The 23,984-nt window shown below is 42.0% G+C and overlaps 1 protein-coding gene across 2 annotated transcripts in view; it reads right to left on the reverse strand.

Annotated features, from left to right (window-relative positions):
- The window catches only part of DISC1 (DISC1 scaffold protein), a 355,616-nt gene that overhangs the window by 184,346 nt on the left and 147,286 nt on the right, over window positions 1-23,984 (reverse strand). For both annotated transcript variants that reach the window (XM_040464923.1, XM_040464922.1), the window contains one exon: window positions 15,837-16,025. In XM_040464923.1, coding sequence (XP_040320857.1) covers window positions 15,837-16,025 — 189 coding nt within the window. The remainder of the gene's footprint in view (window positions 1-15,836; window positions 16,026-23,984) is intronic.

Genomic DNA, 23,984 nt, shown 5'->3' on the forward strand with positions numbered 1-23,984 from the left:
CAGAAAGAGCTGCACAGGGCTTGTGAAGAACGGTTGGATTTATACTATGGAGTTGGGGACATAAAGTCAAAAGAGAGGCCTCCAGAGGGGCTTTGATATGCTAAAGAGGACTGCTAAATTATCTGAGGCCTGCTATCTTCAAGCTGAGGTTGTTTTTCCCTCTAGCAAAACATTAAGACAGTAGGGAGTTCCCAGAGAAAGTTTTACTCTGTCTGCCTCAAATATCCGTTAACGGGCTACAGGTTATAAGGAAATTGAATTTTACCTACCATTTCCTTCTTGCCTTTGTTCCCCGTATCACTATGGAGGGGTGATGTTGGGGTTACAGGAAACGGAGTCCACAGGTTTCTGGAGATTAGGCTATTGATAAGACTGCCTTTTTCTTGTAATTTACTAAGATATTTACAAACTGATGAAGACACTCATCCTACAGGACTGTGATCTCTATCAGTTAGCCATTTGTTTTCTTTTCTTTTCTTTCCTTTGTCCTCGGGCAGCCAGGAGTGCCTGAGGAATATCACACGCATCCACCCGGGATGGGGAGGGTGTGCTAGCTTGTATTTTGCCCTCAGCCTCCCTTATGCTCCCTCATCACTTGGATCATGACCTGAGCTGAAATCAAGTCAGATGCTCAACCAACTGAGCCACCCAGGCACCCCACATTATCAGTATTGTTTTCATCTAGCCATAATAGGCGTGCAATGTTACATTTTTAAGAGAGACGCACACATTTGTATAAGATTGTACCTAATCATCTATTTTGTAAGATAAGAATGTTCAGGGGAAGTTAAGGTCACAGCACCAAGTTTCTTCAATGACTAACCACCACCTTCAGAAAACCTTGACAACTCCAGCATGGCAAAAAGACATCTCAGGGTCTGACTCTTCCCCACTTCTTCAGCCTCACCCTCTATCCTTCCCACTCTGGGACCCTTATCATTGGACCCATTATCAGACCGGATTGATAATAGTGCTAAGTGAGTTTAACTGAGTCCTTATTATAAGCCAGGGGTCCAAGCTAAGTCAGTCCCTTCTGTTACCTCATTTCATCCTCTGACAGCTCTGTGTAATCCACAGAAAGGTGGTCACATTTCTGTTACAGAGGAGGAAACCGGTGCTCAGAGAGATCGGGAAACTTACCCAAAGTCACACAGCAGCTATGTGGCAGGGCTGGGGCCAGGTCCCTGGTCCCATCATGCCCCAAACGTGCCATGCGCCCCTGACCTCGAAGCCGGGCTGTCCTCCAGCCTAGAGGCCTCTGGCACCTCCACCCTCGTCCACCTACAAGCCACAGCCCCACTCTGCCTTCTCAGTGAGGCTGCCCAGGGCCTTTTCAGGGCACACTCACCTGTCCTCCTCCCTGCTGTCCTCACCTTTGTTTATTTCACCCTCCCCACACAGTATCCTGTTTGCTGTGTATGCCTCCCTCGCCAGTCAATGACTACAAGCAAAGATCCAGACCTTTCCAGCCTTCTTTCCCTGTGCCTGGTACCTAGAAGGTGCTCAAACCCCTTGTGGTGTCGAGTGCCAGCTAAGGCCTCGGAGTGAGAGACACCGGCCAGGTCCTGCAAGAATCAGTACTGCCAGGACCTTTAAGCAAGAGCTGACTGGGACACCGGGGTGGCTCAGTGGGTTAAGCGTCCACTTCAGCTCAGGTCATGATCCCGCAGTTCCTGAGTTCGAGCTCCGCGTCGGGCTCTGTGCTGACAGCTCAGAGCCTGGAGCCTGCTTCGGATTCTGTGTCTCCCCCTCTCTCTGCCCTCCCCCACTCATGCTGGCCCTCTCTCTCTCTCTGTCTCTCAAAAAAAAAAAAAAAAATTTAAAAACCCAGGAGGTGATAGTCCTGCAAAATCCAGCCACATAAGGGCATTATATAGGAGTCAAATGTACAATAAAAAAAAAGGCCATTACACAATCTTACATGTCCTGAGACAGACTCAGACATCCACCCCCATCAGCATATAAAGCATTTAAGATATAATACAAGATGACAACGGGGACACTCACCCAAGGTTAACAGCTTTAGGTCAAACAGGAAAAAAAGATGGAAGGAGACAGAAGCCCTTTTCATATTCATGCTACCACCTTCTTCCTTATTTACATAAGCATTGTGATTTTTTTTCATTTATGTGGAAGAGGACAATTAAAACTGTTTATTCCTTTCTAGCACTCTCAATTAAGAAGGATCATTTTTTGGGCACCTGGGTGGCGCAGTCGGTTAAGCGTCCGACTTCAGGCAGGTCACGATCTCGCAGTCCGTGAGTTCGAGCCCCGCGTCAGGCTCTGGGCTGATGGCTCAGAGCCTGGAGCCTGTTTCCGATTCTGTGTCTCCCTCTCTCTCTGCCCCTCCCCCGTTCATGCTCTGTCTCTCTCTGTCCCAAAAATAAATAAACGTTGAAAAAAAAAATTTAAAAAAAAAAAAAAAGAATGATCATTTTTAGGGATGCTGGGGTGGCTCAGTCAGTCAAGCATCTGACATCTGCCTGGGTCATGATCTCGCAGTTCGCAGTTCATGAGTTCGAGCCCCACGTCGGGCTCTGTGCTGACAGCTCAGAGCCTGGAGCCTGCTTTGGATTCTGTATCTCCCTTTCTCTCCACCCCTCCTCTGCTCGAACTCTGTTTCCCTCTCTCTGTCTCTCGAAAAAGAGAAAAAAAAGAATAAAACTTTTTTTTTTAATGATCATTTTTAACAGTAAAAATAATTAAAATCAATTCATTAGCCTGGAAAGCACCTCGGGGGATGTGGACTAATTCGGTGTCTCTGGCAAATCTGACCACAAAAAACATTCCAGAAAGATGGTGTGCAGCTCAACCCCAAAGGCTTGGAGGGGGCAGCTCTCCACACTGTGCATTCTTGAATATATGTGGAATAAACAGGTTAATTTTTTACACTGAGGCATTTAATAGTATCAAATGGCAACAATCAGAGGTTTCATGGGCTATGGAATCTTCTCCAGTATTCTCCCAAGTAAGGAATTTTAAAACAATGGAGACCATGTGCTTGTGTTAATGAATCCAACATGTCCTTACTTGTCTTTCCTATCTATCGATAAATGTTTGTAATTCTAAAGACTTGAATACAGAAGTCTGGCCTGTCATAATTCAGGCAAAGAAACTTGGAGACAAAGGGAGGGAAGGAAAGTGAAGGGAGGGAGGGGCGAGGAGAGGGAGAGGGAGATGGGAGGGGGAGGGGGAGGGGAGGGAGGAAGGAAGGAGGGGAGGAAGGAAAAAGAAAAGAGAGAGGAAGTTAGGAGGAAAGAACAGGAAGAAGGGAGGGAAGGAAGGGAGGTAGGGGGAGGGAAGGAAGGGAAGAAGGAGGGAGGGAAGAAAGGAAGAAAGAGCGAGGGAAGGAAGAAAGGAAATGAAGGGGAATTTATAGATAGAGATATATTAATATTTCAACTATGGCAACCTAATTTGCTATTCTCGAACCAGAATAAGAACCATTTTCCTCTGGCATCAGCTCCTGAGACCCTCCCCTCCATGAATCACCTGTTTCAATGCTAACATAGATTTATCCCTCTATAAGCTCCATAGGAAACCTATTACCCTGATTCATGGCCACCTCCTCATCTTCTCCCTAGTCTGTCATCAAAGTTCAGATGTGGAGAATTAAATACAATACTGCTCCCATACTTTAATGCAGATAAATAATTTTTTTTTAATAAGGCAGAAAAAAAGATCAGAAAAAAACCAGTTTTTAATTGTAAAATTTCTCAATTTTTTAAGGGCCCCCACACATTCTGGTTAATGGAAGTGGCAGGGAGGGCGGGGGGAAGCCTCATATAATTTAGTCATTGAGAACACAGAGAATTTGCTTTGGAAGTCTCAATTTCTATGTCCAGCCAAAGACTAGCATGTTCCACGTTTGGTACTTAGATGCAAACAGCTACACTTTGGGATAAGAAGAATCATGTCTTCCCCTTGTATTTGCACACAAGTGTCCTCATACATCTCACGCTGACAGCCATGAGCTGCTTTATATATCTAACAGAACCTGGCAAGACAAAATGACCTTTCTAATTGTCATTATGAGAAGCACAATGGCAAGTAACTTTGAAACATATGGTAAACTTCATTATGCTAAAATAGAATAGCTTCTACTTTGGGGCTCATGATGAATATTAATGTCAGGGCTCCTGAGAAAAAATGTGCTCTAAATTTTATATTGTATAAAACCCTTTCAAGACCAAAGACAGTATTTATTTATAGTCTTCAGGCTTCTGCATAGATGCTATTAAATATTCCATTAAACATGGCAAAACCAAATGAATAATCACAGAACATTAAGAGAGGGATAATGATCACCTTCACAGTTTTAGGCCAAGATCCAAGCAGGGTGAGAACAAGAGGGCTTTGACTTTAAACATGGGCTCAAGGAGGACATGGAATGTACACACAGGAGAGTCAGTGCATTCGGCGGTGAGAGGGCATCCCGACACAGATGTCATAGGGATCCACTCCTGGGGAGATGGTGGGGAGGCTGTATATACTTCACTCAGAGCACACAGAGATCGTGGGCAGTTCGGAGGGTCCGAGGGAACTGGCAGGGTGTAGCTTAGAAGGAATGTAGGGAGTGGGCGCATGGTGGATACAGGCATTCTGGAGGTGTTGGAAGGAAACCAGAGAAGCATGTGGAAGCAGAGGCGGGGCAGCAGAAAGCCGCGGGAAGACGCGGCAGTCTGAGTGGTGGGAGAAGTCTGATGCCCAACAGCTGCAACAGGCAAGAAGGTGCCTTCATGAAGCCCGAATCATAGTACTTAATGATGATTCCACATCATGCACGGAAATGGATCTTCGACTTAGCGCCCAGCGCTGCTCCTTGTGGAGAGAAGGAGAGGGAGCGGTGGCAAACCCAACAGCCCTCTACGAAAAGCTGGTGACAATTTAAAAGGTCACCCCTTCTGGCATTCTTCCAAGACAGGGATGTCCTTTTCCTACCATATTCTTCAGCACTCTCCCTCAAACTGCTGCTTCAGAGGCCACACACACACACACACACACACACACACATTATAAATAGACACCCTCCTTCCGTCTATGAAATAACAGCATGCTTTCGAAGAAAAAATTCCGACAGGCAGGAGCTGTTTTTCTAATGGACCTATTCAAGAAAACGAGAAAATTAAAAAAAAAAAAAAAGCCAAAGACAGCGAGGCACTAAACAGGAGCTGCATCATGCAGAAGGAGGTAGGCAGCGGGTAGAAAGCCGCACACCTCTCCTGGCTGCTGCATTTTCATGGATGTGCACACGAAAAACAATTCCTTCCCTAGATTTATTGTAAACAGTGAAGCCAGTTCATTATGGCCCCCAAATGCGGGACTTCCCAAGATGTCACATTTGTTTGAAAGGCCAGGCCCAATGAATATTAATGCACAGAGTGGAGACAGCACGCTTTTCCTGGGGAAGACCTGTCTATGCCACTGTTTGTTACGTTATTTGCACCCTGATGCCTTAAGAAGTTTCAGAATTTATTCTAAACTGCCATCTCAGCTTGTTATCATTGTTTACAAAAATGTCTTTTCTTGGTCTGTTACTAATTATGGTAAGGGGTTAATTTCACACACATGCACACACACAAAGGAAAAAAAATTAGAATAACCATATTCTATAAAGATGAGGAAATCATCAAGTTCCCTTCCCTTCCCCATCCCCCCAAAGAGGCAAACACATGGACAATAAACTATAAAGAAAAATTACAAAGGCACAAAAAGAAGTAAGTTCAGCCTTGCAGCTGGTCAAATAAATGCAAAAAGAAGGCATGAACTAAATACTATCTAATTATTGTTATACTAATAACCTTTAAGAAATAACACCCAGGATGGGAACGGATAGGATGGGAACATCGATTACACTGGTGTAATTCTTCTGAAAGTCAATTTGCAGCATGTAACACATACCATGAGGATGATTATGCTCGTTGGTCCAGTAATGCTGATATGGCTCTTTATCTTTAGAAAAGAACTTATAAAAATGATCATGAAACACATCAAAATAAGGGATGGTTAAGCAAATCATGGTATACTGAGTCTTGGAATGCTATAGAGATCACAAATAATAAACTGGAATGCTATGTAACAACAGGGAAATGTAAGTGTGTGATGAGGAGGATGGCTCTGGGGCCAGAAGGTCTGAGTCCCATTCTAGCTCTTTGCTTCCTATCTACAACTCCCTGAGCTCACTGAGCCTCAGTGTCCACATCTGCAGAATGGGAATGACAAATTTATCGCAACATACAGGTGCGAGGTTTGAGTGATATAACGCTTTCATTATTGCCATATAAGGCTAAGGGCAGGGAGAGGACACACAGTGCAAAAAGTCTGCATGTGCCCTAGGCACTGGCGGGGTGGCAGTTGGGAGGTGGGGAGGGGAGGGGCACTAAAAATGACACCAGGAGCTCTGTTACAGAAGTTGTATGTATAATGGACATTTTTTGTTCAGCTTTGAAAATGTGCTTTATTTATGCTACTTTGTGGCATAAATTTTTTTAAAAAATTTAAGCCACTAGAGTAACCCCAGGACTCTGATAAGCTTGAACTTCAGAGGATTCTTGTATAATGCATAGAGGAAATGACTTTGCCTCCAAAGTTTGAGGTGTTCCTAGGAAACTGCAGACGACTAAGGAATTTCAGTATTTGGTGACCTTCTCAGGGCAGACATGGAGTTTGGTATTCAGCCCCTGCTGTTCCTCAGTCTCTGGGGGGAAAAATGGGGTTGGGCGAAAGGCAGACTTTTGCCAAATTCTAGTGCTCTGTCTTGCTAATACAACTGGGACATGTGGACCAAAGTCAAACACTGGGTTACACAGAGTTAGAAAGAAGCCTCAACACTACAGTCACCTTGTCTGAGCAAGACCAAGCTTCCTTTCATTAAGCACACCCTGAAATCACAGTATATTTGCATTCGGTTCTTTCTTAGGGAAAGGTAGTATAATATTTGGGGATCCATGAAGTATAAAGCAGCCACAGTAACACATACAAAAAAAAGAGAGACATTCAAAATAGGCTAAAATAACCAAAAGTTTAACATCATTTTGGTAAATAAAAGGAGAATTACAAAGCTCGGTTATAATTAAATCTAAAAGCAAAGTATGCTATCAGTTGCTAATGAGTTATCAAGACTTTGGAAAGTATAACATCAAGACAAAAACACCATCACATTATAACTATGTGAGCGTGCAAAATACAAGCATATCTGGTTTATAAATTTTTGATGATGTCAAGTCAGTATGTCTTTAAGCAACTCTTGATGGTTTCTGTCACTCTATAAATATTAAATTGCAGTGCATCAGTTTAGGATTGCCCACCCCTATGGTGATCCAACTCTCCCCAGTTGTGTAAAAATCTTGAGGGAAAGTGGATGGGACAGGATGGCTACCCCCCAAATGCAAAAGTGTGGTGGGCCCAGGGCCACAAAAACTGGTGCAGCAAAACAGGGAAGGAAAACATTTATCGGCACATCTTTTCTCCTTTACGAGAGCTAAGAAAACCTGAAAAATCAAAGTGACAACAAAGAATGGCCTCTCAAGTATTGTCTCTCTTGGGTTGCTAACTATGTGGAGTTTCAAAGAAAAGGAAGCACCCAAGGGAAATGGCAGGAGGCCCTAACTCAGGGCAACGTCCACGAGGAAAACAAGATATTTCGTACAAAATTAATAACTGAAAAAAACTGTGACAGCACAAAAGATGTCACAGCACCAACAGCACTGAATTCTGGGAAACCTCACAAGATTGGATTCAGTGAAAACAACTGAAGTCTTAGTTCCTCAAAGCCCTGAATTGTAGAATATTTTAAACGTTTTATTTAAAGTTTAGAAACTCACTCCAAGAAGCTTAAAAAGAGGACTATCACATTCTGCAAGTTGAATTCCGTGTAGTCAGTAGGATGACCCATTCGTCAATTCGTAGACAAGCTGGGCTTGTGATACCAGAACCTCTGGAGAGTATGCCGACCTACTTGTTAATGCCCGTACTTATAAGAACACAAAGGAAAACGCTGGCATCTAAGGAGTTTAGAATAGGAAACATAACTATCCACAGGTCTTTGAAAAAATATCAAACAGCGGTTTGAAGTTAACAAATATGCATCCAATTAAATTGTTACAGTTCAACTTTTTTTTCCAATCAGCTGTGGAATGCTAGGTTCCTTTTAGTCACCCTTCGACAACAAAGGCTTTGGTTGTAATACAAAATATGTTGTTTTCATAACGATGATAAGCTACAGAACCTCCTATCAAGTGAAATGATCCATCTGGTGTCAGGGAAGTTGCAGATATCATCATTTCAGGAATGAAATACAGAGAACATACATAGAAATTTCAAAAGTGGGGAAAAAAATCTTTTCAGGGCACTCAACATTACCAAGAGATGACTTTTAGACTTTGTTCTTAATAGTTATGACTGTGAGTGTAGCATTTAGGTAGAGCAGTGAGGTTGAGGGACGCATAGAGAAGCTCGTGCTGGAAATCAAGTTCATGAAGAATATAAACCAACATAAAAAAACAAATACACACACACACACACACACACACACACACTAACAAACAAACATAAAACTGCAGACAAAAAATTCAAATCCTGGCCCCTACCCTTCATGTTCCTGTGCCTCTGGACAAGGCTCTGACCCACCCTAAGCCTCAGCGTCTTCAACTATAAAATGGAGACTAGACTGAGGCCGGCCACACACTGTCCAGAGAATTAGGCAGCTAAATATGTGTCAAGACTTGGCTCAGTGCCTGGCACAGAGTAAGGGCTTAAAGAACAAAATGAAAAGTAATCCACATTTATTAGTGAAGAGAAACTGACAACATCCAGGGGACCACTCCTTCCTTTGAAAGAACACAGTAAATCCATAATAGCTATAGTTAATCTGTGCACACAGCAAGGGGTCCAATAAATACATGCTGAAGATAGACAACAAAGAGCCAAGGAAGAAGAAATCTTAAGAGAACTCAATTTTACACCTGTAAGCATCTATATAAAAGGTAATATGAACCCCTTTATGAATCCCTTAGAATGGAGTCCTACTAATTCTAACTAAGTTCTAGCATCATAATAATAACAATCTGTTTTCAAATCGTAACCTAATGCTGAAGTTGTTCAGTTAACTGAGGGTGGTACCGCTCCCACCTGCAGACATTTAAAAACGAGAGTGGGGGAAAGAGTTTGCACAGAAGACACCAGACAGGAAGCAGGAAGCACTCTGCAGGACATGACAGGTCTCATGCAACAGATCACCCCTCAACCACACCACACCACACCCAAACCGCAGCCAACAGACTCTCCTCTAGGAATCATGGCGCTCCACCTACTCCCCATTCTGAGCTTAATCTTCAGGAGGGAGTGTAGGAGTAGGAGTGTAGGAGCATGTGCACACACACCAATGTCATCAAAAGCCCAGAATCCACATGAAATTGAGAAAGACTAGGAAAGACACTATTGCCAAGAGCAATCCACCAGATGCTTCAGCGTCACGCACACCCACCCTATTACGGAGAATCCCGTTCCCACTCCAAACAAAGTAGCAAATCAAAAAACTGCCTCTTGCAATTGGGTGTGAAATACAATTAAAATCATCACTGCATTCCCACCCAGGGGATATGTGACCGAAGTATTGGGAGGGGAGTGTAGATAACAAACAGGGACGCAGGTAGAAAAGTAACAAGTGAGGACTTCTAAAAAATTACGTAGAAATAGGAGAAGATCAGAAAGAGTGGAGAGCAAGGGAAAAAAATGAACAAAGTATGGATGCGATCATGGGAATGCTAGATCAGAAGGGACTAGAGTACATGGGGACTTTAGTGGCCTCAGGGACTGCAGGATTCACTCTGGACCACAACGGCCTACCACAGTGCCTGGCATACGTAAGTGCTCAATAAATGCTTACTGAAATGACGCATGGATAGATGAAAACACTGGCATACGTGAAGGAACTGAGAGGCAGAGATCAGCCAAAAATCAGTCATTCATCAAACCTCATGTTGTGATGCCTCTCTATGCCAAGTGTTGCACAGATGATTAGCCAACAACAGAAGCGAGATTAAACTGAGGCCTCCTACATCCTAACACGGGCTTTTTACACTGTGGTGTAGAGGCCTCCCAAAAGAATTATCACAGTTTTTTGATAAAAGAGGAAAGAAGTTCATTGCAAATTTCAACCAGAGAAATTCACAGGCAAAAGTGGAATACCAACAGAGATGAAATGATAGAAGTAGATAAGGAAAAAAAAAAAGGAGAGAAATTTAAAATGCAAATACGTATTTAACAGCGATCCTGATAAAATAATAATTTTATTAATAAGATTAATCGACAATAAACAATTAAAAATGTAAAATTTCATCCCGTGGAAAAAAAACAGACAAAAAAAAAGATGATGAAATTTTTTAAAAGAAGCTTTTCTCCCTAAGTTCATATTCTCTATGTTTTAAAACCTAAACAAAGATTTCTGATTTACAAATGCAAACACAGACTGAATATTCCCCACATAACAATCTCAGTTCCTCCACATACAGACCCTGCAGCCCATATCTGATTCCAAGACAAACAGCTTGGTCCTCAGTTATTAAGAGCTTGATCACTGTCCCGGCCTCAAGAGAGTAAAGCTGTCTACTGTGCAGACCTTCCTCAAAGCTCAGAGGGAAGAAGTGACATTTGGTGAGTTTACAGAATATGATCTCTGGCCACTCTTCTAGGTTCGAAGTCTCATGTTTGAATCATGTCAGATCACTGAAAGTTTCCATACTTAAACATAATTAGCCTGAGCCCTTCCTAATTCACTCCCATGGAATTATTATAATTTAACATGTTTCTTAAAATTTGGGAGATCTTAGAATGGTTCCTTTAAGGATTTGCTGAAACATTGGATCAAAATTTTTGTGGAGAAACATGTACACACCCACAGATCTAAGATATGTGTATATTTCAGTCTAAACGTGAAGTCTTCCTTTGAAGGCATCCCTGTGGTTTTTTTCCAGGAGTGGCTGATAACAGCCACATGAAGAATGCTTTTGCATTTGTTATGAATCTGTTCGTGAGGACTTTTCAGTTTGCTCGCCAAAAAATAGCCTTTAAGAATTTAACACCACTCTGCATTCCTGAAAACCTTGTGATTCAAGCTGCTTTTGAGGAAGATAGATAGATGACTCTTCAATTGTCTTTTTTGCTCTGGCTCCTAGGAAGCTCCTTATCACATCATATTCTCAACCAGAATAATTAACACTTGTCATTGGATTTTCTTCCATCTCAACTTTCAAATTCTATTTTTTTGTTGTTGTGTTGTTTATACTTCCATTATTTGTACATTTTCCAATTCTCCATTTCCTCCCCATACAGACACACGCCCAAAAGGCACGGAAATTCAATTCTTCCGTTCTATTTTTTCTTGAAAGTTTCTTCTAAATACATGGGATAAACGTGGAGAGAGAATTACTGCCTATTTATGCAGAACTTGTAAAGCACAGGATCTCTAAACTGAAAGTCTTTTCTTACTAGGTGTGAGGTGACTTCTAAAAGAAGCTTCACTTGTGGACTTCAAAGTTTAAGGAACAAGTATCTCACTAGAGAATGTCACACTTCCTTTCATCAGCTATTTCAAGGTCAAAAATCATGAGGCAGTCCAAAAATCAGGGCAGGACCATGTCAGCATGGACACAGGACCTTTCTAATCTAACGCAAAAGGTAGGTACAGTGGTCTTCCCTTATCCACAGAAGATGCATTCCAAGACCCCCAGGGGATGCCTGAAACCATGGAGAGTACTGAACCCTATGTACACTATGTTTTTTAGTATAAATACATACCTATGATAAACTTTAATTTACAAATTAGGTACATTAAGGGGCGCCTGGGTGGCTCAGTCAGTTGAGCGTCCAACTCTTGGCCTTGGCTCAGGTCATGATCTCACAGTTTGTGGGATCAAGCCCCGTGTCAGGCTCCTTGCTTTCAGCTTGGGATTCTCTCTTCTTCTCTCTTTGCCCCTCCCTAGTTCGCATGCACACTCTCTCTCTCTCTCTCAAAACAAATAAATAAACATTAAAAAAAAAAACAAATTAGGCATGTAAGTAATGAACAACAATAACTAATAATAAAATAGATCAATTATAATGATATACTGTAATAAAAGTTTTGTGAATGTGGTCTCACTCTTTCTTTCAAAACATCTTGTTATCCTGCACTCACCCTTCTTGTGCCGATGTGAAATGATAAAATGCCTACATGATAAGATAAAGTCGGGGAGTGATGTAGGTGTGGTGATGTAGGGTTAGGCTACTACTGATCTTTTGATGATTCGTCAGAAGAAGGATCATCTTTGTCCTGACTGGGGTCGACTGTGGGTAACGGAAACACTGGAAAACGAAACTGCAGATAAGGGGGATCTCCTGTAGCAGCCCCAAACCATAACTGAAAAATTGACTGCACTCCAACTTTATTACACTTAAAAAACTGCTCCTTCTCCGCCCTCCATTTGTGCTTATTCATTGAAAGGCAAATGAGTTAAAGCTGAACAGAGCCAGCCATCACTGCCAGTAAAAACGAAATCCTGCCATTTGATACTCGCACAGAAAACTCCTTTACGTACTTTACGGACCCTCTACACGAATTCCTGACAGCTCAGTGGGCCACAGATCCTGCCAGATTTTTGAGCTACATCTTTTCCATTCAGGCAGCTGGCATAAAATGGGAAAATTCATTAACATGCTAATGATGTCCTATTTAAAATTCTAGCCCTGATTATTCTGTGATTAAATCTCTCCCCTTGACGTCTGCTTCCTTTATATCTGAGTTATAGTGTGAAATCAACAATATTAATAAAGTACAATACAGATTACCAAGTTATACACAAGGGATGGAAAAAGTTATATAAATCTCATGGTTGTCTTTTTTCTGAAAAGCAGGTGTAGCAAACTAAAGAAGTTACTGATTTTTTTGTCCTACCCTCCTTAAAAAAAACAAAACATTAAAATCCATAAAAATTAAAGGTTTATAGCTAATCTCCATAAGTATTCAGGGGCTGAAAGATAGATTTAGCTTTCCATTCTATTTCACTGTAAAGTTGCTCAGAATTCAAACGTGTTCTCCCGAAGTCTTAAGAACAGCTGATAGAGGTTAAAACACACAGCCTTTGCATCTCTTCACAGAGACTATGTGTCACTGAGACAAAGTCAATGGATTCAGTGATGATTTCTGTCTCTCTTTGTCTTTTGAGGACTCTGGCACATTTCAGTACTTTTTCATCATCTTGTTCTGTCTGCTGACACCCCCATCTGAAAATCCCACTCAGACAACTCAAGCATCTTCCATGAAAGACAAACTTACCTCTGTGCTCACTAAATTAGAATGAATTTTAAGAATTAAAAAAAAAAAAAAAAAAAAAAAGAAGACCCAAGGTCTGGGTCTGTAATTCAAAGTAAAGGAGTAAAGGAATAAAAGAAATAAAGGTATGTTTCATTTTAACATCTGGCCCGTGTAAATGACCAAAATTTATGGCACATTTACTATTTTCAAAGACACCACCCTGGATACTGAGACAATACAAATGAAACTAATCACAGCTTTTCTTTGATCTCAGTCTAGCCAGAGACATAGATGTAATAATATCGTAAGTGGTCAGCAAAGCACTTTCCATCAATAAGAGTTCTCTGTATGAGACAGACTACCAATTGTTCCCTAAAACTGCAAATCTCAGGGTGCCTGGGTGGCTTAGTCGGTTAAGCATCCAACTCTTGATTTGGGCTCAGGTCATGATCTCATGGTCATGAAATCCAGTCCCATGTCGGACTCTGCTCTGGGCATGGAGACTGCTTGAGATTTTCTCTGTCCCTCTCCCCCTCTCCCCCTCTCCCCCTCTCCCCCTCCCCTGCTTCACTCTCCCTCTCTCTTTCCCTTAAAACAAAAGAAAACGAAACAAAACACGAAACCAAACAAAACTCTCCATTTGCTATAGAAACAGAACCCCTGGCTGGCCTTGGACATGTGTGTGTGTGTCAGCCATCTTGGACCACACGTCCCGGGTGTGGATGGACAGAATAGAAGAGCCTGGGTCCCTGACCATCATGGAGCTGCTCATCGGTATCCGAATTGACTTTTTCCCGGGTGCCACTATAGCTAGAAATCAAAATCTGCTTTAAGAATTCTACATATTGCCCATTCCTTAAATAGCCTTATTTTAAAATATTTTATCTAAGGATAAAAAAGTCAGCTCACAGTACATACACACATGTGCATACTGGCCCTCTGTATTTGCTCTATATTTAAAGCTCTACTTTTAGAGCTCCCTCTAAATTTTAACTCTCAAAAGCCAACAAAAGACAGAAAATGGACTTTGGCCTAGTTTTATTGCATTTCAATGGATAAAAGCGTCAATCTACTATGGAATTTATGATTTATTTATTTATCTGTCTCCCATTACTCTCACTGACCCAAGATTATTAATTTGGTTGACCCAATAGCCAGGTCACCTCAGATTGGTTAAAACTTAGCTTCAGTCTAAAGCACAGGGATAGCTGATCCAGCAAAATCCAACCCTAAAACATAAAGAACACCTTCACAACAGTAACAGTAACAAGTAACAGTAACGGTAACTGAGCCCAATGAGGGGCTTAAAGGCATGAACCAGGAGATCATGACCTGAGCCAAAGTTGGAAGCTTAACTACTGACTGAGCCACTCAGGAGGCCCCTTTATTCAGTCTTAAGCACAAGTCTTCATTTACTTCAATCTGTGGAGTATTTTCAAATAGCCATATTTCAAATGTGGCTACCTAACATCCCCATTCTTTTCTTATTTCTTTTTAAATAAGCATACTTTGTAAATATAGCTATTTATTAGTAGATAGGTCTTTCATTTTTCTAGTGAACAACATTTATTTAGGGACCATGATATACTATGTATGACCTCTGGCCTCCAGCAACCTTTACTCCCTAGAAGAAATGCAAGGTCAGTCTCACACATACACACATACACACACACACACACACACACACACACACACACACCCTCAAAATCTTTAGAAGTTGCTTCATTTAATCTGCATGACTTCATCAGCCTTTGAACTAGATATTATTCTCCTCATTTTACCAGTGAAAAAACAGGTTCTAGCGTCTAACATATTTTAAATCTGAATTTATTTTTCGTGATTTCATTCTTCTGATTAGAAACTGAACCACTGTAAATTCTTTACATGTTTTTAAAGAAATAAGTTTTCACTTTTTCACTTCATCAATTTGGACTGAACCAGCATCTTCTGAGACCATCCCTCAGGGAACCAACCTCAAGGTGACCTCAGTTGCTCTTAACAACCGGAACAGGAAAAGAACACAAGCAAAGAACACAGTAACTCCTCTGACAAGCAGACACTTCAGCTAGGGCAGCACTGGCCTCTTCTACATCATTCTTCCTGAGGAAAGAAGCTCTCAGAAAACCTCACACATAGAAGAGCCACTTCATGGTCTTTATTCGGTTTTCTGAGTCAGCCTGCTTTTGTCCCTGATTGTGCAAGCCAGAAGACTGAGACAAGGAACAAAAGGAACATAATTGTCAAACAGAAAATTCTCAAGACCTGTGCCAAGGGAGGGATTGCTCTAAATAATCACAAGGCCATTAGCAAATTCGGGGGGGGGGGGGGGGAGGGGGGGTGAGACAGAAAAAGAAAAGACATCGCCTGCTAATAGCAAAACAAAAGTGAGAAGTAATTCTATCCCATTCGCCAAGGCTCCTGCCAAATAGATCCTCCAGGAAAAGTGTCGTGTGCTCCAGAACCCCCTTCACGGGGATGGTCACACTACCACCACACAATACAATTGGTACCGTAGATATTTCACCAGGCGGCAGTGACTACTTACCGTGGGCAGTTTCCCCCTGGTCCAGCTCCTTTCTTAGTCTGCTGTAGTCTTCTTTCACACTTCCCAGCTTCTGGACATTCCTGGAGCTCAGCAGCAGCAGTTTGTCGAGGAGTCTCTCCAGCCCTTCCCTCTCTGATGTTAGTGATCTCATCTCCTCCGTGAGCTCCTTGGCTGTACAGAAATGGTTTCCTGCAGCACATTGCAAGAGAGAAGGAGGGAAAACAAGTTTTACAGCATCCCCACATGTGGAAGATTTAGCAACAGCTAAGGCGCACCAACGGTACGGAGAAAGAGGGCTGAGCTTTGCAACTGCATCCAACTGCATGAATGGTCTTCCGTGGAGGAGTCCGGGAAAACACTGACTATCCTCCTTCTGCTAGGAAAACCCCCAGTCTCTTTATCGCCTTATTCTCGTTTTGTCTGCTGTAAACGTTCCATTGACCAATTCGTGTCCCTGTGAAACACAATGACACAAAAGTGTCCGAGTGAAATCCAGGGAAGCCACATGCTATCATGCCATTCAAATATCCAAATGTCAAAGAGAAATGGAAAGGGACGAGCCGTTGGAGTCAGCCTAGACCTCAATTCAAATCATATTCCTCCTGTCACCCAACCTGCATGACCTTGAGCAAAGAAAGAGGCATGTGCAATTTCAGGGCAAACTTCTTATAAAATCTGATTGTACTAACACCTGCATCACAGGTGGCTTCAAGAATAAACATGAAATTCTGTAAAGCACTAAGTAAAATATATCACACACTGAATTTAGCAAGATTGCGGGACACAAGGGCAATATACAAAAGCAATTGCATTTCTAAGCATCAGCAGCAAGTGGTCTATGAATTTTTATAGAATGCCATTTACAAGATTTTAACACTCAAAATACTTAGGGATAAATTTAAAGAAACATGTGGAAGACCTCCACACAGAAAACCATTTTTAAAACTCCTGAAAGAGGGGCGCCTGGGTGGCTCAGTCGGTTAAGCGTCCGACTTCAGCTCAGGTCACAATCTCGCGGTCTGTGAGTTCAAGCCCCACGTCGGGCTCTGGGCTGATGGCTCAGACCCTGGAGCCTGCTTCCGATTCTGTGTCTCCCTCTCTCTCTGACCCACCCCCGTTCATGCTCTGTCTCTCTCTGTCTCAAAAATAAATAAACGTTAAAAAAAATTTTTTTTTAGATAAAACTCCTGAAAGAATAATTAAAGAAGACTTAAAGGAATCAGAAAAATAGAAACTATATATACATATATTGGAAAATTGAGTATTTTTAACATTTCTACTTTCCTCAAATTCATCTATTCATTCGATACAATTCCAGTCAAAATCTCATAATGGTCTTTTGTAGAAGTGACAAGCTTATTCTAAAACATAAAGGAAAATGCAAAGGCCCGGATCAGCCAAAAAAAATCCTTGAAGTAGAATGAAGAGGAGATGTATTACTTGATTTCAAAATAATGCTGAAGCTACAGCTCACGACCGTATAACATTGGCATATAGATAAATAGATAGACAAACAGATCAATGGAATAGAATAGTCCAGAAGTAGACCTCACACAGTCAACTGACTTTCAACAAAGCGCCAGAGTAAGTGAATGAGGAAAAGAGTACAATGGACCCCTGAACAACACAGGTTTAAAACATGTAGATCCAGGTACACATGGATTTTTTTTTTTTATAAATACAGTAGAGTACTGCAAATATATTTTCTCTTTCCTGTGATTTTCTTAATAACATTTAACATTTTCTTTTCTCGGGGCGCCTGGGTGGCTCAAGTCATGATCTCACAGCTTGTGGGTTCGAGCCCCGCATCAGGCTCTGTGCTGACAGCTCAGAGCCTGGAAAGTGTTTCAGATTCTGTGTCTCCCTCTCTCTCTCTCTGCCCCTCCCCTGCTCATGTTCTGTCTCTCTCTCAAAAATAAATGAACATTAAAAAAATTTTTTTACATAACATTTTCTTTAGTTTACTTGATTATACGAATACAGTATGTAATACCTATTGCATAAAAAATATGTGTTAATCAACTGTTTATGTTTATTGGTAAGGCTTCCGGTCAACAGTAGGCTACCAGCAGTTACATTTTTTGGGGAGTCAAGAGTTATACTCTGACTGCGTGGGGGGGCCGGCACCCCTAACCTCCACATCGTTCAAGGGTCAACTGTATTGCCAACAAATAGCAATAGGACAACTAGCTAGCGAGACGGAGAAATATGAACCTTGATCCATAGTTCAAATCATACACAAAATTTCATTAGAGACAGATCACAGAGCTACCTGTAGCAGCAAAAACTATAAAGCTTCTAGAAGAAAATACAGAATACCTTTCTGACGTTGGAATAAGCAAAACTTTGGTTAGGACCCAGAAAACACTACCTATAAAAAAAATAGGTAAGTGGACTTCATCACAATGATAAAACCTTTACTCATAAAAAATACCATTAAGAAAATGAATAGGCAAGCTACAGAAGGGGAGAATATATTTGCAATACGTCTATATGACGAAGGAGTGGAATCCTACAACTCAGTAATTAAAACACAAATGGCCCCATGGAAAAACAGGCAACTGACTTTACAGGGTGAGATATGCAAAGGGCTGGTGATCCTATGACAACATGTCGGTGTCTCTTAGTCAACAGAAAAATACAAATTCATGCCACTGCAAAACCATTCCAATGGCTCAAGTGAATGACACCAAAGCCCAAGGTTATGGACTCCTGTGCATAATGGGAGGGTCGATGGCACAACCACCTTGTGGAGACTTCTGTCCATGTTTCATAAAGTTAAAAACACACCTACCCCTGGACCCAAACATTCTACTTCCAGGTATTTACCCAGGAGAAACGAAAACGTGTAACCAAAAATAGTTGTACTCAAAAGCTCATCGTGGCTTCACCTGTGGTAGCCCAAATGAAACAAACTAAATGCCCATCGAGGGGAGAAAAGCAGACGCAGAGGCACATCTACACAACGGAAGACAACTCCACCACAAAAAGGCACAAGGGCCTCATACACATGGTGATGTAGGAATCTCTCAAAAAAGAAGAAAGAAAGAAAGAAAGAAAGAAAGAAAGAAAGAAAGAAAGAAAGAAAGAAAGAAAGAAAGAAAGAAAGAAAGAAAGAAAAAAGGTGCAAAAGACTGCATATCACATGATTCCGTTAAGTTTTAGCACAGGCAAAGCTGATCCATGGTGAAAGATATCAAAACAGAGGCTGTCTGGGGAAGGAACACAAAGGTGGCTTTTCTGGAGTGATAAAAATATCTGCATAGGGCTGCAGATAACAGGTGTCAAAATTTCTATAATGGGGCACTGAAGATCTGTGCATTTCACTGAATATAAATCATACCTCAATAAAAAAGGAAAAATATATTAGGGAAAATTTTAACATGAAACTTACACTATCAATTAAGAAGCATATCCCATTAACGAGCCCTCTGTAAATAATAGTTATTGCTACCAGAGGGCTCCGTGATGCTTCCACAATAAAAGCTACAAGCCTTTTCTCCTCAATCTCTTACCACATCCTTATGAAGGAAGTTAGGTCCTATGTTATCTATTCTGAAATGCACGCTTTGGTTTTCACATGTTAACATCTCTGAAGTGGTGATGCCTCTTACAGTTGCTATCAGGCAGGAGGTAGTCTGGATGAAGCTGTTACTGGGTGGCTGTCTTTCCTGGTGGCCTAGAGGACCATCTGCAATCCCCTGGTGTCTCAAAGTACAAACCTTTTAAGGATCATTTGGGACCTGGCTGTTGCCATCTATTGTAACGGATCTGTAAGATCAGGAAAGCACCGACACTTAAAACTTCAAGAATGGTGTTGCAGCTTGGCAGAAACCTATAGAACCCCACAGAAATGGTAGTTTATTCTTAGAGGATAAAGACTTCCATCACCAATAGTTTCACTGCTGCAGAGGATGAGAACGTGTGAAATAACCTGAGCTCCAACCACTTGGAATTGAAATGTGTTTCTGAACACTCAGACTCTAAACATGAAGACATTTTAGGAACACCCTAAGTGATTAATTTTCCTCTTGGAAGAGTGATACGTGACTTTTCAAAAGCCTAAATACATCTAGAAGAACTATTTTAATATGTATAAAATAAAAATTCGAAGCTATAGAAAGCATATCATTGTTTAGTTGACAGTGATTTTTCTTTCGTAGTAGTGTATAAAATAACAGTGCATTTTATGTTCACTGAAATACAAGTTGTTATCTCTGCTTAACAATCAGGAAAGCTGAAATCTAACGAAAAAAATATCTTGCTGAGGTTACCTAGCAATCAAATGGAGGGCAGGTTTCCAACTCAAACATAACTCCAGAACCCTTCTTCGGTACTATAAACTATGCTGTTTACTTCTTTATTATTAATAGGCAGATTTCAACCCGATATAAATGGGAGAAATGTGACAAAATATTGTCCCAATTTAAAGGCATTCTGAGGGGCACCTGGGTGACTCAGTTGGTTGAGCATCCGACTTTGGCTCAGGTCATGATCTCCGGTCCATGGGTTCGAGACCCACGTCAGGTTCTGTGCTGACAGCTCAGAGCCTGGAGCCTGCTTCTGATTCTGTGTGTGTCTCTCTCTGCCCCTCACCCACTCATGCTCTGTCTCTGTCTCTGTCTCTGTCTCTCTCTCTCTCAAAAATAAATAAACATAGGGGCACCTGGGTGGCGCAGTCGGTTAAGCGTCCGACTTCAGCCAGGTCACAATCTCGCGGTCCGTGAGTTTGAGCCCCGCGTCAGGCTCTGGGCTGATGGCTCAGAGCCTGGAGCCTGTTTCCGATTCTGTGTCTCCCTCTCTCTCTGCCCCTCCCCCGTTCATGTTCTGTCTCTCTCTGTCGCAAAAATAAATAAACGTTGAAAAAAAAAATTTAAAAAAATAAATAAATAAATAAATAAATAAACATAAAAAAATAAATAAAGGCATTCTGGACACCAAGCACATACATTTCTGTCACTGTAATCCATAGTGCCCAATTCCATGACTGGATAAATATCTTTTGAGATGCTATTTATTGGCTGCCCCTATAGCGGGCAAATGCAAGAGACAAGGCACCACCCGCTCTCCGGAAAGTACCATTAAATAAAGAAGAGAAGCCGTATTCTAGGAAGTGGACAAATATGCACTAGGAGAGCTCAGAGAAAAAAGGCTGTTCCAGAAGGTGAAACAGAGGCAGGTTTCATGAGGAAAGAATGTTAAGGTTTCCAAAAGAAAAAAACGGAAACGTGGTTAGAGAGGAAAGGGCTTGGCTTCAGAGGGTGGTATGAGGCATGTGGCCAAGATGGAGACCAGACCCACAAAAAAGCTGGATTCAAATGGTAGAGGGTCCAAGATGCCAAGCTGATGGGTTTGACCCGTTCAGGAAAAACAAAGTCCGGATAAGGAGTGCAGCCTGGACTTCCATGAGCTTTGAGCTGGAAATAGCAACACAACTAAACCATTTCCTGGACCCGTGATTTCTTTCCCAAACAGTGACCAAGTCAGGGCCGCTGTGGGATGGAGCCCCTGTGGACTTCCACAAAGAACCCCGAGTTTGATAAGTACGGAGTACCCATTTGGGAAGATGAAAAAAGTTCTGGCCCTGGATGGTGGTGATGTTTGCACAATGATGTCAATGTACCTAATGCCACTAAACTGTAACTTAAAAATGGTTAAAAGGGCAAATTTTATGTGTATATTTATCTTATAATAAAAAGGTATCCTTTAAAAAAAAACAAAAAAATAAAAGAACCTCAAGGGACATGCCATGTTCCATGGGTGGTTTTGGGAAGACCAGCCCAGAGGTGTGACTGCCTCTAGACAGGGCAGCCACGAGCACAGGGTGATGCTTTCAAATGTCCCTTCCATGGCTGGGCTCAGGGAGCCCCAACCTTTCTTCTGGGGCATACTTTCAAGCAAGGGAGGTGACGAAAAGTGAAGTGGGCACCACCTGTGTCCCCAGAGACACCAGGCAAAATATACCCCAGTGTGCAATCTCCTCTTACAAACAGTTCAGGGAGAAAAGACCTCTAAAAACAAACCAGAAAAGACTACACAGGGCAAGTGCCTGCCTAGAAGCTTTGCTGGATTTATAGGAAATACATCCTCAGATACCCCTGCAACTCACAGAAAGCTCTAGAGAACGAGCGCCTTAATAAAACATGAAAGAGATCATTAATTAAAACCTGGGTCCCTTCCTTGGTCCTGAGGGAAAATGCATAGTGACAGACGTGTAAATTTTATATATGCAGAAAGAGTGTGAATTCCCAGAGAGACAGTTAATATCGCAACCGAAGCCATGAGAAAATGCTACACTGCCCCCGGTGAATATTTTATAAGCATTTTGGTCTCAGATCCAAGCCCATGAGGTAAATCCTGCTTGATTTAGCCCTCCTTCATTACTGAAACTGGCCAAGAGCTCTGTGATGAAAATACAGAAAAGTAAACGCTGATCCCTGAAGGGAGTCCCATCAGTGACCCCGTGACCCCAATCTCTGTGACTCTAATGGGCCCTTTCCTAAATGCCACAGGAGGATTTGTGCAGATGAACGTCCTGCCTTTGCCATCATCCCACACATACACCAGGCTGCTCTTCAGCAAGAGAACAGTACTTGGGCCTTCACAGAGATTTTTTAGAGAACCTGTCAAAGTCTTTTCTTCTACAAATGCCACAATTAAAAACCTCCAGGGGAGGGGCACCTGGGTGGCTCAGTCAGTTAAGAGTCTGACTCTTGATTTTGGCTCAGGTCATGATTTCACAGTTTCGTGAGATCAAGCCCCTCATCGGGCTCTGCACTGACAGACCAGAGCCTGCTTGGGATTCTCTGTCTCCCTCTCTCTCTGCCCCTCTTCTCTCTCTCTCTCTCTCTCTCACACATAAATAAATAAATATTTAAAATTAAAAAAAAAAAAAAACCCAGGTTAATGCCAAAGCCAAAACTGATTTTACCCACTCTGTTCCTTCTAATTTTATGCTGTATCCTAAACAAATATCTCCCTCTTCTACTTCACAGTATCTCTGGGTTTTTTTTTTAGGTCATTTTTTGAGAGTCTGATTTTATAGATTACAGGAATCTTGTTATAGGAATAGTCTCATTTAGCCTTCTCACCAAGCCAGGATGGGGACCTTATAATGACTGTCCCTGATTACCAGTTGAAGAAACTAAGACCCAGAGAGTGACCTTCCCAAGGTCACAAAGTTTTGGAGTTCTAAGATTCCACAGGAGGTTACTGAATTTGAACTGGGTTCTTCCAAGGTCACACTGGTTGCTAATACAGCTCAGTAAGTCACTTGGTCAAAACGTGAAAATGTGGCCACAAATCATCCATAAAGGGAGGGAGTACAAAGGCAGCTGGAGAATGAATCCTGTAGGCTGTGTCACCCAGTCTCTAGGCCTCACGTGACTTTAGGGGGAAGCCACACACACACACACACACACACACACACACACACACACACACAGCACTTGCATAGGCCCACAGACATTTCCATCTGTAACGATTCTCCTAAAATTATTCATGTTTATGTACTCAAATTTCAGCTATCCTTCTTTACTGGAAAAAAAAGAAAGAAAGAAAGCCAGTGCTGAAAATCATCAAACTCCAAAAGTAATAGAGTCCTGCATCTTTTTTCTGGCACAACGCCATATCTTTTGGGGAACGCCAAGCTCAAGTACACATGGTTCTAACAGCTTGAGAAAGCGTAGTACCTGGTGAGAGGCTGAATATACAAACAGATAATGGCCAGATCATTTCTAGAAAGAGCACTCTGACCCACAGCCTGCAGAACCTGTCCAGGAAACGAATCCCCATATCTACAACAACCAGTCCAGGACCCAGGCTGCTATAAGGCAGGCTTGTAGGAAGCCAGGTTGCTATTTCTTTTTTTTTTTTTTTTTTTAATTTTTTTTTTTCAACGTTTATTTATTTTTGGGATGGAGAGAGACAGAGCATGAACGGGGGAGGGGCAGAGAGAGAGGGAGACACAGAATGGGAAACAGGCTCCAGGCTCTGAGCCATCAGCCCAGAGCCTGACGCGGGGCTCGAACTCACGGACCGCGAGATCGTGACCTGGCTGAAGTCGGACGCTTAACCGACTGCGCCACCCAGGCGCCCCAGGTTGCTATTTCTAGTAACAATCCAGGAAACAAAAAAGTCACTTCTGTA

This window comes from Herpailurus yagouaroundi, unplaced genomic scaffold, assembly GCF_014898765.1.
Source record: "Herpailurus yagouaroundi ecotype Mexico unplaced genomic scaffold, PumYag 530, whole genome shotgun sequence".
NCBI lineage: Eukaryota > Metazoa > Chordata > Mammalia > Carnivora > Felidae > Herpailurus > Herpailurus yagouaroundi.